Source organism: Scyliorhinus canicula, chromosome 7, assembly GCF_902713615.1.
Source record: "Scyliorhinus canicula chromosome 7, sScyCan1.1, whole genome shotgun sequence".
NCBI classification, from domain to species: Eukaryota; Metazoa; Chordata; class Chondrichthyes; order Carcharhiniformes; family Scyliorhinidae; genus Scyliorhinus; species Scyliorhinus canicula.
In genome coordinates, this window is record NC_052152.1 from 2441193 (window position 1) to 2459246 (window position 18054).

General features: G+C 52.0%; 1 protein-coding gene across 6 annotated transcripts in view; it reads right to left on the minus strand.

Annotated features, from left to right (window-relative positions):
* Positions 1–7895: 7895 nt before the first annotated feature.
* cadm2b (cell adhesion molecule 2b) overlaps positions 7896–18054 on the minus strand; it is a 1840301-nt gene continuing 1830142 nt past the window's right edge. For all 6 annotated transcript variants that reach the window (XM_038801311.1, XM_038801316.1, XM_038801313.1 and 3 more), the window contains 2 exons: positions 16845–16970; positions 7896–8659 (listed from right to left, as the gene is read on the minus strand). In XM_038801311.1, coding sequence (XP_038657239.1) covers positions 8541–8659; positions 16845–16970 — 245 coding nt within the window. In that variant the 3' untranslated portion in view covers positions 7896–8540. The remainder of the gene's footprint in view (positions 8660–16844; positions 16971–18054) is intronic.

Consider the following 18054-nt stretch of genomic DNA (forward strand, 5'->3'; position numbering starts at 1 on the left):
ATATATGTTGCTGTCTCAGATTTGAAAACACTTATACATCCATTGTATACATATTGCATGGAGTTTATTTCATTGTCCTGAATGGGTTGTAGCTTCCTCCCATCGCTATAGCTGGTCAAATCACAAAGCGGTAATTCTGGCAAAAACACTAAAAAGTACAAAGAAAAGCTGTGATGCAATTATCAATGTGTTGGCTAGAAATCGGTGATGAGTTCTCCCTTGTTTTGTCACTTTTCTTGTGTGAGTCCCGTTTAATGGTTTCCGCATCATGTTCCCATTAACCTCTCCCACCCCTGATACTGGTTCCACTCTGCAAACTGGGCCCAAACCATCAGAACTCTGTGTCTGTGACCCCCATAACCACGCATCCTCAAACACCCCAGTCCCAGCTCCCAGGAGGTGTTACCGTGATGGGGACGCTACGTGTTACTGCTGTGTTTCCTTCAGGAAGACATCACAAGCTGCTGTATCCCCGATTAGACCCAGTCATTCTTTGATCCATTTTCTGCCTGGAAAATTTCAACAGGGAGCTCTTCAGTTTATGGCCATCAGGAGGTCATGAGGCCTATGATCAGGGCTGGGAGGGAGAGGCCTGTGGTCAGGGCTGGGAGGGTGAGGCCTGGGATCAGGGCTGGGAGGGAGAGGCCTGTGATCAGGGCTGAGAGGGAGAGGCCTGTGATCAGGGCTGGGAGGGAGAGGGAGAGGCCTGTGATCAGGGCTGAGAGGGAGAGGCCTGTGATCAGGGCTGGGAGGGAGAGGGAGAGGCCTGTGATCAGGGCTGTGAGGGAGGGGCTCTGAACAGGGCTGGGAGTGAGAGGCCTGTGATCAGGACTGTGAGGGAGAGGGAGAGGCTTGTGATCAGGGCTGGGAGGGAGAGGGAGAGGCCTGTGATCAGGGCTGGGAGGGAGAGGGAGAGGCCTGTGATCAGGGTTGTGAGTCTGAGGCTTGTGATCAGGGCTGGGAGGGAGAGGGAGAGGCCTGTGATTAGGGCTGGGAGGGAGAGGCCTGTGATCAGGGCTGGGAGGGAGAGGCCTGTGATCAGGGCTGTGAGGGAGGGGCTCTGAACAGGGCTGGGAGTGAGAGGCCTGTGATCAGGGCTGTGAAGGGAGGCCTGTGATCAGGGCTGGGAGGGAGAGGGAGAGGCCTGTGATCGGGGCTGAGCGGGAGAGGGTGAGGCCTGTGATCAGGGCTGAGCGGCAGAGGGTGAGGCCTGTGATCAGGGCTGAGCGGCAGAGGGTGAGGCCTGTGATCAGGGCTGTGAGGGTGAGGCCTGTGATCAGGGCTGAGAGGGAGAGGGAGAGGCCTGTGATCAGGGCTGAGAGGGAGAGGCCTGTGATCAGGGCTGTGAGGGAGGGGCTCTGAACAGGGCTGGGAGGGAGAGGTCTGTGATCAGGGCTGTGAGGAAGAGGCCCGTGATTGGGGCTGGGTGGGTGAGGCCCGTGATCGGAGCTGGGAGGGTGAGGCCTGTGATCAGGGCTGGGAGAGAGAGGCCTGTGATCAGGGCTGTGAGTGTGAGGCCTGTGATCAGGGCTGTGAGGGAGAGGCCTGTGATCAGGGCTGGGAGGGAGAGGGAGAGGCCTATGATCAGGGCTGGGAGGGTGAAGCCTGTGATCAGGGCTGGGAGGGAGAGGCCTGTGATCAGGGCTGTGAGTGTGAGGCCTGTGATCAGGGCTGTGAGGGAGAGGCCTGTGATCAGGGCTGGGAGGGAGAGGGAGAGGCCTATGATCAGGGCTGGGAGGGAGAGGCCTGTGATCAGGGCTGTGAGGGTAAGGGAGAGGCCTGTGGTCAGGGCTGCGAGGGTGAGGCCTGTGATCAGGGCTGGGAGGGTGAGGCCTGTGATCAGGGCTGAGAGGGAAAGGCCTGTGATCAGGGCTGGGAGGGTGAGGCATGTGATCAGGGCTGAGAGGGAGAGGGAGAGGCCTGTGGTCAGGGCTGGGTGGGAGAGGCCTGTGATTAGGGCTGGGAGGGAGAGGCCTGTGATCAGGGCTGGGAGGGAAAGGCCTGTGATCAGGGCTGTGAGGGTGAGGGAGAGGCCTGTGATCAGGGCTGAGAGGGAAAGGCCTGTGATCAGGGCTGAGAGGGAGAGGCCTGTGATCAGGGCTGTGAGGGTGAGGCCTGAGATCAGGGCTGGGAGGGAGAGGCCTGTGATTAGGGCTGAGAGGGCGAGGGAGCGGCCTGTGATCAGGGCTGAGAGGGAGAGGCCTGTGATCAGGGCTGTGAGGGTGAGGCCTGTGATCAGGGCTGGGAGGGTGAAGCCTGTGATCAGGGCTGGGAGGGAGAAGCCTGTGATCAGGGCTGGGAGGGAGAGGCCTGTGATCAGGGCTGGGAGGGTGAAGCCTGTGATCAGGGCTGGGAGGGAGAGGCCTGTGATCAGGGCTGGGAGGGAGAGGCCTGTGATCAGGGCTGGGAGGGTGAAGCCTGTGATCAGGGCTGGGAGGGTGAAGCCTGTGATCAGGGTTGGGAGGGAGAGGCCTGTGCTCAGGACTGAGAAGGAGAGGCCTGTGATCAGGGCTGGGAGGAAGAGGCCCGTGATTGGGGCTGGGTGGGTGAGGCCCGTGATCGGAGCTGGGAGGGTGAGGCCTGTGATCAGGGCTGGGAGGGAGAGGCCTGTGATCGGAGCTGGGAGGGTGAGGCCTGTGATCAGGGCTGTGAGGGAGGGGCCTCTGATCAGGGCTGGGTGGGTGAGGCCTGTGATCGGGGCTGTGAGGGAGAGTGTGATGCCTGTGATCAGGGCCGAGAGGGAGAGGCCTGTGATCAGGGCTGGGAGGGAGGGGCCTCTGATCAGGGCTGGGTGGGTGTGGCCTGTGATCGGGGCTGTGAGGGTGAGGGAGGGGCCTGTGATTGGGGCTGAGAGGGAGAGGGTGATGCCTGTGATCAGGGCCGGAAGGGAGAGGCCTGTGATCAGGGCTGAGAGGGAGAAGGTGAGGCCTGTGATCAGGGCTGAGAGGGAGAGGGTGAGGCCTGTGATCAGGTCTGGGAGGGAGAGGCCTGTGATCAGGGCTGGGTGGGTGAGGCCCGTGATCGGAGCTGGGAGGGTGAGGTCTGTGCTCAGGACTGAGGAGAGGCCTTTGATCAGGGCTGGGAGGGTGAGGCCTGTGATCAGGGCTGAGAGGGAGGAGGTGAGGCCTGTGATCAGGGCTGGGAGAGGGTGAGGCCTGTGATCAGGGCTGAGAGGGAGAGGGTGAGGCCTGTGATCAGGGCTGGGAGAGGGTGAGGCCTGTGATCAGGGCTGGGTGGGTGAGGCCTGTGATTGGAGCTGAGAGGGAGAGTGTGACGCCTGTGATCAGGGCTGAGAGGGAGAAGGTGAGGCCTGTGACCGGGGCTGGGAGGGAGAGGGTGTGGCCTGTGATCAGGGCTGAGCGGGAGAGGGTAAGGCCTGTGACCGGGGCTGGGAGGGAGAGGGTGAGGCCTGTGATCGGGGCTGAGCGGGAGAGGGTGAGGCCTGTGATCAGGGCTGAGCGGGAGAGGGTGAGGCCTGTGACCAGGGCTGGGAGGGAGAGGATGAGGCCTGTGATCAGGGCTGAGCGGGAGAGGGTGAGGCCTGTGATCGGGGCTGAGCGGGAGAGGGTGAGGCCTGTGATCGGGGCTGAGCGGGAGAGGGTGAGACCTGTGATCGGGGCTGAGCGGGAGAGGGTGAGGCCTGTGATCAGGGCTGAGCGGGAGAAGGTGAGGCCTGTGACCAGGGCTGGGAGGGAGAGGGTGAGGCCTGTGATCAGGGCTGAGCGGGAGAGGGTGTGGCCTGTGATCAGGGCTGAGCGGGAGAGGGTGAGACCTGTGATCGGGGCTGAGCGGGAGAGGGTGAGGCCTGTGATCAGGGCTGAGCGGGAGAGGGTGAGGCCTGTGATCGGGGCTGGGAGGGAGAGGGTGAGGCCTGTGATCAGGTCTGAGAGGGAGAGGGTGAGGCCTGTGACCAGGGCTGAGCGGGAGAGGGTGTGGCCTGTGATCAGGGCTGAGCGGGAGAGGGTGTGGCCTGTGATCAGGGCTGAGCGGGAGAGGGTGTGGCCTGTGATCAGGGCTGAGCGGGAGAGGGTGAAGCCTGTGATCGGGGCAGTGCGGGAGAGGGTGAGGCCTGTGATCGGGGCTGAGAGGGAGAGGGTGAGGTCTGTGATCGGGTCTGGGAGGGAGTGGGTTTGGAGGATAGAGGCCTATGGAGGAGGGAGTCTAATGGTTTGTTTCATCGGCCCAGTGGGCACTTCTATTCTTCGAGACACATGAGGGGTGCGGCACAGGGCAAATTACTTTGAGAAGCCAGCAGTTCCCGCCTCCCTTTCTCTGCCATGTTTCCTGTCCCTGGGAAATCCACACAGCAGCAATAAATTCTAAATCAGGATGCCTGTGGCAGCCTAATTATGTCCCATGTCTCAACAGTCAGACACTCCATTCACTGTATCAAAGGTGAGGGGCATGTGGAAGTCCCATTAACCCACCCTCCCTCCTTCCCCTTGCTTGGTGATGGGATGATCGCCGAGCATCACAAAAAGCATCTTGATCCCACTGCACAGAGAGAAACACCCTGAACGGGAGCCCAGAATCTGGAGAAATCTTTTACAATCGTACATCTCAATGAAAGTGGAGCAAATTATTGGATGGTAGTGAGGTGGTTAATGCTGTTACTGGAGTGGGTTCCTGGGAGACAATGAAACAATAGATTCAATCTCATTGTCAGGCCTGAACCTCCAGCCTGTAAATCAAGCTGTCCATCCACATCTTATTGTGCAGTGAGTATTCTGGCCACTGTCACATGTAAATATCTGGAGCGTGAATTCACAGGGTGACTGTATTTACATGAGAATAGTTTGTCATCAGTTTGTTGGTTTGTCAATCTTCCCACTTATACAGTGGCTGCTAATTGAATTGCTGGCATTGGATGTGGGTGTGAAGGGCACGCTGTCAGCAAAGGGAACTTGCACTCCCTAGGGTGCTGGCTCGACATGACCCTGGAACACAGAAGGGTCCTTTCAGTTGAATTAGGCTGTCGGCACATTTGTCACAACACCTTCCAACTCTGAGTCTGATTATAATTCCTTCACTCCCCTGAATGTCACTACAGGCCAGGAAACAGTCAGCCCTGAAAGAGGCCATTCATCCTGTCATGTGTGCATTGGCCTTTGGAAAGAGCTGTCTGATTAGAATATGCCTGTTTTGGAGGATGTAGATAAACAGTAAAGGGGCAGTGGTCAGAGACACAGCAGCAGACTGGGAGAGAATTTAAGATTAATATCCAGGCAGCAGGGGGAAAAGCATCAGAGAATTGAACAAAATTGTGATTTTACTAAAAGTTATTTCAATACTTCTGTATATTTGTTATAAAAGATTCAGACAGGATTCAGATTGATGTCAAGGAGCATCCAAAAGCCTGTTCCATTTCTGATTGGCTGAGGGAGTGGCCAATGGCAGGAGTCTGACTGGTGGGTGGGCCTGGAGTACTCAGCCCTGCCCCATTGTGAAGGTGTGGGAGGGGGTCTTTCATTTTGCTTATAGCCCCCCCATTAAAACTGAGGAAGCCACGGAAGCCAATCAGACCTTTGCCAGTCTTTGCCAGTGCGACTGACTCACGTTCATATTGGAGACTTGAGTTTGAACCTACCAGATAGACGAAGCAGAAAGGACAGTCTGGGCTGATTATCAGACAGTCTGTTTGCTGTCCGCTCCGACTCCAGCAACAAGGATAGTCTGTTCCGCCAGAGGCTCAACATGTAGCCAGTCTGGAAGTGGATCTTTTGGCAGATCAGAGTATCCACATTCACCTCTCAGTCACTACTCACCAACCAAACCAAAATAACCTAAATTTACATATTGTATAGCACCAAATGGTTGGCCTGTACTGTACCGATTCACAATGCGAGGGGCTGAATGGCCTATTCCTGTTCCTGTACAGTCTCACAGTTGTACACATTTCAGGGACAGGCAGAAAGATCTCAGTACAGGCAGCGAGCAGCTTCAATTCTCTCTCCCGGATGTGGGGTCTCCTGTCAGAATCAATCCTGTCACCATCCTGCTCTGCACCAACCAAAGTGTCAGTGAGATATTCGCTGCTCAGCCTGAGGATGGTCTGGTCCTCACTTAAGCCTGGACAATACATGATTGCAGGTTGATTTGCCCCATCCCCCAGTACAATCAGCATGGTGGGATCTCTGGATCACCGGGATTGCTGAGATCACTGGACTTGGGAATGATTGCAGGGAATCACTGAAATCACTGGAATCACTGGAATTGCCGCGATCTCTCAAATCTTTCGGCTCAGTCGGATGTCGGATGTCAGTCGGCTCACTCTGGGATCTGTCGGACAGGGTTGATTGCAGCTTGGAAAGGTTTATTGTTTAATCATTCCCAGAAACTTACAAAGATCAGGAGGCATTTTGTAACCAAAGTGAAGTGTGGGGATGTTTCAATCGATTCATGTTGGATTTTAGTGGGGTTTAGTTTATGGGATATTTGAGAAGTTTGAAAATTTGATAACTTTTCTCTCAATCTGAAAGTGCATAGGGAGATCCCAGGCTGCAGTCAGAGTCCACTCGCCAAGATGTCAGAGACACAGAGCACACACACACCTCTCTGACCTATAATTCTCACTTCAGGGGTCCTTGTAGCCCCCACCCACCACACCCAGCACCTCCCTGCCTGACCCACCCCACCCCACCTCCTGCCCTTAACCTGCACCCATCCTCCTCGTATGGCCCACGTCCACCTCCTTGCCAGCCCTGGAAAAACGGGATTGGAATGGGAGAAAGTTGGAAATGCTGCAGTGATGGGTGAATATATTTATTCCATTTCTTTACTCCTGATTCACACTGGTTGTTAGAAGTAATTTAAAAGCATGCACACGCTCACACACTGACGCGCACACGCACACACACACACACACACACACACATGCCCATTGTGCTTCTATTGAGGATATCAGATGGGTTGTGTAACAATGGAGAGACTTTTACTGCCTGGAAACTAAATTCCAGCCTCTCCTCAAAGGGGGATTTGGGGGCCCAGGCTGAATCATTGATCAATCCTGTGAAAAAACGTCAGGGGTAAAATTCACATTTGGTGATAACAAACTGCCCGCTCGCATTTCTCACTCCCCACTTTCTACTTTACCCCACCACTCTCTGCTCATATTCCACTCTCCCTGGGTCACCCTCACCCATGTTTCCCTCTCTGTGTTCACTCTGTTCCCCCCCCCCCCCCCCCCCCCCCACACCTGATACACTACCAGCTGCTCCATGTTAACAGACAGTGAGCCTCACCCCAGTCTCACTGTGATGCCCCATCAGAGCTGGAGACTGATAATAAGGGGGGCAGATCTCAGTAGGATCTGTACTGGGCAGGTCTGCATCACAACAATGGCAGGAAAATGAACATCCTTGTATTCACCCCCTTGCAGTCTCAGACTGAACGTTCCATCAGAACTGGGTGTCCAATGGTGCACAGGAAGAGGGGAAGATGTCAGATTATATATCCTGGCAGCAATCAGGGAATTTAAGTGTCATCGTCGAGATTTGGCAGAGAGTAGCAAAGTGTATGATAATCAAATTCCCCTCCCCACTTCCAAAACATTCACACCATGTTTGTATCTGTATAATATATATACACAAACACACAACATTTGGTTATAGATCCCACCTCATCAACCAGCAAAGTGTGTGGTTAAATGCACAATCACATATATTACAGAGCCATCTGCATGCTACTGGCTAATAGCTGGAGAGACATCCCAGGGCCATTGCAGACCCTGCCCAGCTCTCTCTCCTATCATTTTCTCTCCCACTCTGCCCTTTTCATTTTATTGTGTGATTCTATAAGACACAAAGATATCGTAACGTTAAACTGTGATGCGTCAAGAATGCTCTAAGATTACTTTGCAATATCATTGTCGGTTAGAAAATTTCAAGGAGAGAGAGTCCATGCACAACATGAATGAATGTTTCAAATCAGACTTGTCTACAGAGTGGATCTAAGCTGAGAGGGGCAGTAAATTACTGACGAGTCATTGGAAATCTGGCTATTAATGCTACTGATCAACATTGATAGGTAGAGTGAAGGGCTGTGGGAGGTTGGGAAAGCAGCAAGGAATGAGGGGGGGGGGCGAGGGAGGCAGGGAAGTGGAGGGAGAATGGAGACGAGGGAATGGGCAGGGAATAGGGAAGTCAAAGGAACTCAGGTGGGGAGAAGGATGGTAAGAAGGATGGGGAATGGGATGGGGGAGGAGAAGGGAAGGTGTACAGAAAGAGGGAGAGGTGCGGGGAGAGGAGGAATGTGTGAAGAAATGGTGTTGGGAGAGGAGGGGAGAGGTTGGTAAGCAGTGGGAGGAGAAGGAATGGGGAGTGAGGAGTTGGGCAGAGAGATGAGGGAGTGAGAGGAAGTAAGGAGAGAGAAGGGGTGGGGGTTGGGGAAGGGAGGAGGCGGGGGAGGGGAAGGGACAGTGAAGGGGGGAATGGGACGGGCTGTGGGTGGGAAGGGTATGGATGGGTCGCTAATTGAATAAGTCCTGTTGATAGCCAGTTTCTAAGAACAGTTGAATGGATCTCTGAGCAAAGGATGGGTTTTCAAATGAAATATTCCTTCTTGTCCTCTGCATTAGCTTGACTTCCCTCTGCGTTGATGATTGCTGTATCTGCATCAGGTGCATCTTCAGCTCCCTTGGCCTCGTTTGTCAGGTAGGTTCCTGTCACAACACAATGATTTACATTTAGTGAATGCTGAATAATTTACCAACCAAACTATGTGCTGAGTCTTAGAGTGGGAACTGGCAGTAGTTAGACAAGCTCAAGCTCAACTGGCTGGTGCAGACATAATGGGCCGAATGGCCTCCTTCTGCACTGTAAATTCTATGATTATATGAACTCCGCCACTGTCTCTAAAGAGCAGAAGAAAATATAAGACGGCTGTTGAATGTGGTGATGAATCTGTCGGGGGCTCTGGTACCGGAGGTGGTGGTGTCCATGGACGCGGAGAAAGCATTTGATCGGGTGGAGTGGTGACACTTGTTCGAAGTGTTGGGAAGGTTTGGGTTTGAGCCGTGATTTGTGGCATGGGAGCGGTTGTTGTATGTGGGGCCAAGGGTGAGGGTGAGGGTGAATGATATGAGCTCACAAAGCTTTGACTTACACAGGGGTACGAGGCAGGGGTGCCCGCTGTCGCCGCTGCTGTTTGCGTTGGCCAGAGAGCCATTGGCAATGGCTCCCAGGGGGTCGGCAGAGTGGCGGGGGATTATGATAGGACAGAGGGAGCATCGGTGTCGCTGTATGCTTCGGATCCGTTGGAGAGTATGGGAAGGATTACGGGTCTGTCGGGGAGGTTTGGAGGGTTCTCGGGATACAAGCTGAATGTAGGGAAAAGCGAGGTATTCCCGGTGAATGAGCTGGCACAGCGGGCTAATTTAGCGGGGGATGCCATTTACAGTAGCGAGGGATAGGTTTAGGTATTTGGGGATTCAGAAAGCGAGGGAATGGACGGGGCTCCATACGTGGAACTTAACGAAGCTGGTGGAGGAGGCTAGGGAGGATCTAAGAGGTGGAATGCACGGCACTTAACGTTGGCGGGGAGGGTCCAAGTGTGAAAATGAATATTCTGCCGAGGTTCTTGTTTATCTTTCAGGCTCTCCCAATGTTTATACCAAAGGCCTTTTTTCGGAAAGTGGACACAACCATCTCTGACTTTGTATGGGCGGGGAAGGTGCCGAGGGCGGGGAAGGTGCCGAGGGTGGGGAGGACCCTGCTACAGAGGCAGAGGCAGCAGGGGGGGTTGGCGTTGCCAAACTTGCTTCATTATTATTGGGCGGCGAATGTGGACAAGGTGCGGCGGTGGTGGGAAGGAGAAGGGGTAGAGTGGGTTAGGATGGAGGAGGAATCCTGTAAGGGGCCTAGTTTGAGGGCTATGGTGACGGCAACATTGCCAATGGCTCCGAGTAGGTATTCAGGGAGCCCAGTGGTGCAGTCCACGGTGAAGATATGGGGCTGGATTCTCCAAAAATGGGGTTATGTCCCCACGCCAGTGTACAAACGCTGACGTTTCACTCTGGACTTTCCTTAAGCGATTCGTGAGCGCGCTTCCGCAGTGTTGGCCATGATTCCCGCGTGAATGCCCATTCTCCCGTCCACGCCGAACGTGATTTTGGTGCCGAGGATCGGAGTATCCAGCCCATGGAGTCAGCTGCGGGCGGGGGGGGGGGGGGGGGGGGGGATAGTGTATACGGGAGGTGGAGGGAAGTGGGGCTGGTCAAGGTGAGGGATATGTATTTGGAGGAAGGGTTGCCAGTCTGGAGGAGCTAAGGGGGAGGGTGGAGCTGCCGAGGGGGAGTGAGTTCAGGTATCTGCAGGTTAGGGATTTTGCACGAAAGGTCTGGAGTGGGTTCCCCAAGTTGCCGGGATACACCCTGCTGGAGCGACTGCTGCTTCCGGATGTGGAAGGGGAGGGAAGAACTGGGGATATATACAAGAGGCTGGGGGAGCAGGGAGGCGAGCGGGTGGTAAAGATCAAGGAGAAATGGGAAGCGGATATTTGGGATTTCAGAGAAGCCGGAGCTGATGGAGAGGAGGAAGGCCGATGTCTTGGCCTTCGCCTCTCTGATTGCACGGCGATAAATTTTGCTGGAGTGGCGGGTCGGCATCACCACCGGGGGTAGCGGCTTGTTTGGGTGGCCTGTGTAACTTCCTGCGGATAGAGAAGATAAAGTATGAGTTAAGGGGCTCTTCAGGGGGTTTGAGGAAAGGTGAGGGATGTTTGTGACCATGTTTGAGGGGCTGTTCATCGCAGGGGGCGGTGGGTGAAAAAGGGGAAAAATCTGTCCAGACTGTATAGTTGATTGTTGGGAAGTATATTTCCCGGAATGTTTATTCGTTGTAACCTGTTTTGATACATGTTTGTCATAAAATACATTTGAAAATTAATAGAGCTGAAGAAAAGCAGAAGTTACACAGAATGTGCAGCATTTGACTCTTTGGGGCTGGGGCACTGTTTACCCCCCCATGTGAAGCCTCCTTCCCGTCTACTCTATCTCACCCTATCATCCTCACCTATCCCTTCCCCAGCTTCCTGTTAAATGTGGTTAAACTATTCAGCGCAACTATTCCGTGCAGATTCTCATTATTCTCTGGGTCAATCGGTTTGACCTGAATTGCCCACTGGCGATACCTCAGTCACCATCTTATCCTCATGGCCACTGTGGCAGGTACTTTGGGAGGCAGTGTTTTTCTTTCATTCATTCAATGGGATGTGTGTGTCCCCTGGCCACACCCCTACCAGTCCCTCCAACTCACGCGGAAGCCCCCCCCCCCCCCCCGCCCCTCTCAGGGCCAGCGGCCACCACGCTGGGTTCCCGATCGCTCAGACCACACGTCAACTGCGCGGCCGTGAACCCGGCCCATCGGGGGCAGAGCATCCGGGGAGAGCCTTCCGATGACACGCCAACGGCATTCTAATGGCATGCGGCGTACGCCGCGATAACACCATTTCGGAGGGGGTGGAGCTGTGAAGCAGCAGAGCTAACCACTGTGCTACCGTGTCGCGCTTAATGGCGCTAAGAAAAACAGAGGTAGTTTTCAGGGATCTACATTGGTATTGTTAAATGGGGCGGCACGGTAGCACAAGTGGATACCACTGTAGATTCACAGCGCCAGGGTCCCAGGTTCGATTCCCCGCTGGGTCACTGTCTGTGTGGAGTCTGCATGTTCTCCCCGTGTCTGCGTGGGTTTCCTCCGGGTGCTCTGGTTTCCTCCCACAGTCCAAAGACGTGCAGGTTAGGTGGATTGGCCATGATAAATTGCCCATAGTGTCCAAAATGATGAGGAGGGGTTATTGTATTACGGGGATAGGTACTTCCAGTGAGGGCTTAAGTGGGTCGGTGCAGACTCGATGGGCCGAATGGCCTCCTTCTGCACTGTATGTTCTATGTTCTAAATATTAGAAATAAGTTAAAGTTTTAAGTGGGTTTAATTTAGTGAAAATGAAATGAAAATGAAATGAAAATCGCTTATTGTCACGAGTAGGCTTCAATGAAGTTACTGTGAAAAGCCCCTAGTCGCCACATTCCGGCGCCTGTCCGGGGAGGCTGGTACGGGAATCAAACCGTGCTGCTGGCCTGCCTTGGTCTGCTTTCAAAGCCAGCGATTTAGCACAGTGTGCTAAACCAGCCCCTTAGTATTCCTGTGTAAGGAAGGATAACCTTAGATTTAGATTCATGTCAGACAAAGCTGTTTGCTTTGGGAGATTTTGTCTTCAGGTGAAGCTACTGTGCTTAGAGCAGGTTACGGCATGAAAAGAAAACAAGTTTGCAGAATTATAAAGTCATTGCTTAGCAACCGGAGGTACCTTTAGGGTAGGAAGATTTTTGTGATTTAACTGAATTCCTGAGCAGTTGAAGATAGGTAGCAAGACAGTAAATATCTCTCAGCTCTGCCAGATGGAAAGCTGGACACGACAAGGGGGCTGCAAATAGGCAGACTTCCCAAAGAACCAGATAAAGTCCAATCAGGGAATTGGGACAGAAAGAATATCTTGGGAAGACTGAAGTTAAGGGAACAGAGACCAAGAATGTACTGTTCAAGAGACTACAAGGGAAAAACAGATAAATGAAAAATGAAATGAAAATCGCTTATTGTCACGAGTAGGCTTCAATGAAGTTACTGTGAAAAGCCCCTAGTCGCCACATTCCGGCGCCTGTCCGGGGATCGAACCATGCTACTGGCCTGCTTGGTCTGCTTTAAAAGCCAGTGATTTAGCTGAGTGAGCTAAACCAGCCCCTAGCTAAAACAGCTTAACTAGCTAAACCAGGTTAAAGAGACAGCTGCAGTAACCAGATTTAAAGTGTGAAAACAGACTTCAGAGGTAAATCAAAAGTTTGGTGCCACCTTAATACAGTCTGGGAGGCGATAGTTAAAGCAATTGTAATGATTTTGTCCAACAGTCAAGACAAAAGAATCCTGAAAGTGGAGATGTAAAACCTGGAAGAGATACCTTGATGGAAGCAGCTGATGGAAAGCATTGCTTTAAAGAAGATTTGAAAGTGTATCTTTTTGAAAGCAGAATTTAAAATGACTCGTGTGGAAGCCAGGGATCAGTGAGTGAAGGTGGCTCGTGGTACAAGAATCATCTGGGGAGATTGAGGAGAAATCCACAGAGATTCACTCGGGTTCAGGGTGGAGTGTGTCTGACCACAGCCAGCCTGTGTGTTTAAAGGGACTGTGTGTTACTGAAACAATCACAGCCTAAGATGTACTTTGTAACCTGTGTCCACCTTAAACTCTGCATATTTGTGGAGATAAGTGGGAAAGGGAGTTTCGTATTATCAAACTTTTCATATTTAATAAATGTTTTTTCTCGATCATTTTTTTTATTTATAAATTTAGTGTACCCAATTATTTTTTTCCAATGAAGGGGCAATTTAGCATGGCCAATCCACCTACCCTGCACATCTTTGGGTTGTGGGGGCGTAACCCACACAGACACGGGGAGAATGTACAAACTCCACAGTGACCCAGAGCCGGGATCGAACCTGGGACCTCGGTGCCGTGAGGCAGCAATGCTAACCACTGTGCCACCTGCTGTCCAGTTTCTCAATCTTTTGAGCCATGGTTCCATTCTAGAATCTTCCCGTCCAGTTTAACACCAATTGGGATCGTAACATGGTAGAATGGGGGATATGCTGGGCCATGAAGTTACAGATTGTGGTTCTGTACAATTTTGCCACAGTGCCTCATGGATGCCCATTCTTGAGTTGCTAGCTCTGTTTGAAGTCTATCCCATTTAGCACAGGGGTAGTGACACACAACATGATGGAGGGTATCCTCAATGTGAAGACAAGTATTGATTCATCAGCTGGGGGTGGGTATGTGCTGCGTGGTAATCAGCAGGAGGTTTCCTTGCCCATGTTTGACCTGGTGCCATGAGACTTCATGGGATGTAGAGCGGAAGTTGAGGACTCCCAGGGCAGCTCCCTCCTGACTGTATCCCACTGTGCCACCCCCTCTGCTGGGTCTGACCTGCCGGTGAGACAGGACATACTCAGGAAGGGTGATAGTGGAGTCTGGGACATTGTCTGTAAGGTATGATTCTGTGAGTGTGACTATGTCAGGCTGTAGTTTGACGACTCTGTGAGACAGCTCTCCCAACTTTGGCACAAGCCCCCAGATGTCAGTAAGGAGGGTTTGCCATTGTCGTTTCCTTTGCCCAGGCCGACGCTGGGTCGATCGTCCAGGTTTCATTCCTTATTCGCCTTTCGGCTGTAGTTTGAAACAACTGAATGCTTTGCTCGATAATTTCAGAGGATAGTTAAGAGCCAATCACATTGCTGTGGACTGGAGTTACATGTAGGTTTCCCTCCCTCAAGGGAATTAGTAAATCAGATGGAATTTAAATTGAATGAATAAAAAGCTGAAATATAAAGCCAGTCTCAGAAATGGTGACCATGAAACCAAAAATTGTCTTAAAAATCTATCGACTATTGTTCAAGAAGGGGAGTAGAGATAACCCCGGTAACTATAGGCCGGTGAGCCTAACGTCTGTGGTGGGTAAAGTCTTGGAGAGGATTATAAAAGATACGATTTATAATCATTTAGATAGGAATAATATGATTAGGGACAGTCAGCATGGTTTTGTGAAGGGTAGGTCATGCCTCACAAACCTTATCGAGTTCTTTGAGAAGGTGACTGAACAGGTAGACGAGGGTAGAGCAGTTGATGTGGTGTATATGGATTTCAGTAAAGCGTTTGATAAGGTTCCCCACGGTCGGCTATTGCAGAAAATACGGAGGCTGGGGATTGAGGGTGATTTAGAGATGTGGATCAGAAATTGGCTAGTTGAAAGAAGACAGAGAGTGGTAGTTGATGGGAAATGTTCAGAATGGAGTTCAGTTGCGAGTGGCGTACCACAAGGATCTGTTCTGGGGCCGTTGCTGTTTGTCATTTTTATAAATGATCTAGAGGAGGGCGCAGAAGGATGGGTGAGTAAATTTGCAGACGACACTAAAGTCGGTGGAGTTGTAGACAGTGCGGAAGGATGTTGCAGGTTACAGAGGGACATAGATAAGCTGCAGAGCTGGGCTGAGAGGTGGCAAATGGAGTTTAATGTGGAGAAGTGTGAGGTGATTCACTTTGGAAAGAATAACAGAAATGCGGAATATTTGGCTAATGGTAAAATTCTTGGTAGTGTGGATGAGCAGAGGGATCTCGGTGTCCATGTACATAGATCCCTGAAAGTTGCCACCCAGGTTGATAGGGTTGTGAAGAAGGCCTATGGTGTGTTGCCCTTTATTGGTAGAGGGATTGAGTTCCGGAGCCATGAGGTCATGTTGCAGTTGTACAAAACTCTAGTACGGCCGCATTTGGAGTATTGCGTACAGTTCTGGTCGCCTCATTATAGGAAGGACGTGGAAGCTTTGGAACGGGTGCAGAGGAGATTTACCAAGATGTTGCCTGGTATGGAGGGAAAATCTTATGAGGAAAGGCTGATGGACTTGAGGTTGTTTTCGTTAGAGAGAAGAAGGTTAAGAGGTGACTTAATAGAGGCATACAAAATGATCAGAGGGTTAGATAGGGTGGACAGCGAGAGCCTTCTCCCGCGGATGGAGGTGGCTAGCACGAGGGGACATAGCCTTAAATTGAGGGGTATTAGATATAGGACAGAGGTCAGAGGTGGGTTTTTTACGCAAAGAGTGGTGAGGCCGTGGAATGCCCTACCTGCAACAGTAGTGAACACGCCAACATTGAGGGCATTTAAAAATTTATTGGATAAACATATGGATGATAAGGGCATAGTGTAGGTTAGATGGCCTTTAGATTTTTTCCATGTCGGTGCAACATCGAGGGCCGAAGGGCCTGTACTGCGCTGTATCATTCTATGTTCTATGACTTCAAAAATGCTCCACAAATAAACTTTAGGGAAGGAAATCTGCCGTCCTTACCCGGTCTGGCCTACATGTGACTCCAGACCCACAGAGCAAAGTGGTTGACTCTGATCTGCCCTCTTATAAATCACAAAAAGCTAGCATGGAGATTCCAAAGGAAATTGGGAAGACAAATGGAATGTTGGCCTTTATTTCAATGGGAATGTGATATAAAAATTGGGAAGTCTTGCTGAAACTATACACGGCACCTCCCCCTGGACTTCCCAGCAATTGCCCGGGAAGTTTAAACTTCCATTCAGCAAATGTGCAGCACTGGGAAATAACTGAGAGCAGGATTTAAATCACAACCTTCCGATGTTTCCGACTGCTCACAGGAAAACTCTGATGAATTGAAACCGTTTCTAACTTCCGGGGAACTAAAGCACAGACTGCCCCCACCCCAAATAGCCCACAGGACAATCCCACCAATCCCCAAACCCACCAGCAAATCTCCCCAATCTAACTACCCCCAATCCCCCATGGGAGTCCCCCCCTCCTGTGACCCCCTTCATTAACCCCCACACTCCCAACTAACACCCTATACTCCACGGAACCCACTCAATATCCTCCCCCTCACCGACTCCACATTGACCACACAACCCCTCTCCCACTGACCACCCGACTCCCACCTAGCCCCCACCCCCAATCCTACCAAGTTACATACCTGACAAGCCTGCCTTCACCCTACCTTCTCTAATTTGCTGCACCTTTAACCGGACCTGCTTTATGGCAGCGATTGCTGGGTGTGTGTCTTACCTCTGACTCTGCTGCCCATAATGCTAGGCCGCAGGAACCTGTTGCACGAGACAGTTCTGACTGCGGCTGGGAGAGGAAAGAGCAGCTGGATTGTAAGGTAAGAAACTCAGAATGAAGTGGCAACCCTGACATCCCACAGATATGACGGACACATGGATCTAAGAGTCTGAAGATTGTGAGAGAAACAGGCCGGACGGTTTAAACTCTCACCCACCTTTATGTCGAGCCAGGTAACGACCGAGCACAATTATCAAACACAGGGTGATGAAGACGACAACGGCCACCACTCCACCTATCACAGCATGATCAGGACCTGACTGTCCAGCCAGGGCGCTTGGATCTAGTTAGAAATAAACAGCGCGGGTTAGTGAGAAAACACGAGAGAGCCAGAGCTGGTCCCAGACTCGAACAACATCTACACGTGGATAGTGACCCATGTCGGGTTACAGTCACTTCATTCACATCCCAAGCAAACCATCCTACATCGGGAATATGGTCAGATCCTTCACCACAGTGCTGTGAAGCAACGGTGCTAACCACTGTGCTACTGTGCCGCCAAGTGACAAACCCGTCCCCACCAGTACTGTACCCCAGTGTTATACAGAGACAGACCCGTCCCCACCAGTACTGTACCCCAGTGTTATACAGTGACAGACCCGTCCGCACCAGTACTGTACCCCAGTGTTATACAGTGACAGACCCGTCCCCACCAGTACTGTACCCCAGTGTTATACAGTGACAGACCCGTCCGCACCAGTACTGTACCCCAGTGTTATACAGTGACAGGCCCACCCCCACCAGTACTGTACCCCAGTGTTATACAGTGACAGACACGTCCCCACCAGTACTGTACCCCAGTGTTATACAGTGACAGACCCATCCCCACCAGTACTGTACCCCAGTGTTATACAGTAACAGACCCATCCCTACCAGTACTGTACCCCAGTGTTATACAGTGACAGACCCATCCCCACCAGTATCGTACCCCAGTGTTATACAGTGACAGACCCGCCCCACCAGTACAGTACCCCAGTGTTATACAGTGACAGACCCATCCCTACCAGTACTGTACCCCAGTGTTATACAGTGACAGACCCATCACTACCAGTACTGTACCCCAGTGTTATACAGTGACAGACCCATCCCTACCAGTACTGTACCCCAGTGTTATACAGTGACAGACCCGTCCCCACCAGTACTGTACCCCAGTTTTACACAGTGACAGACCCGTCCCCACCAGTACCATACCCAGTGTTATACAGTGACAGACCCGTCCCCACCAGTACTGTACCCCAGTGTTATAGTGACAGACCCGTCCCCACCAGTACTGTACCCCAGTGTTATACAGAGACAGACCCGTCCCCACCAGTACTGTACCCCAGTGTTATACACTGACAGACCCGTTCCTACCAGTACTGTATCCC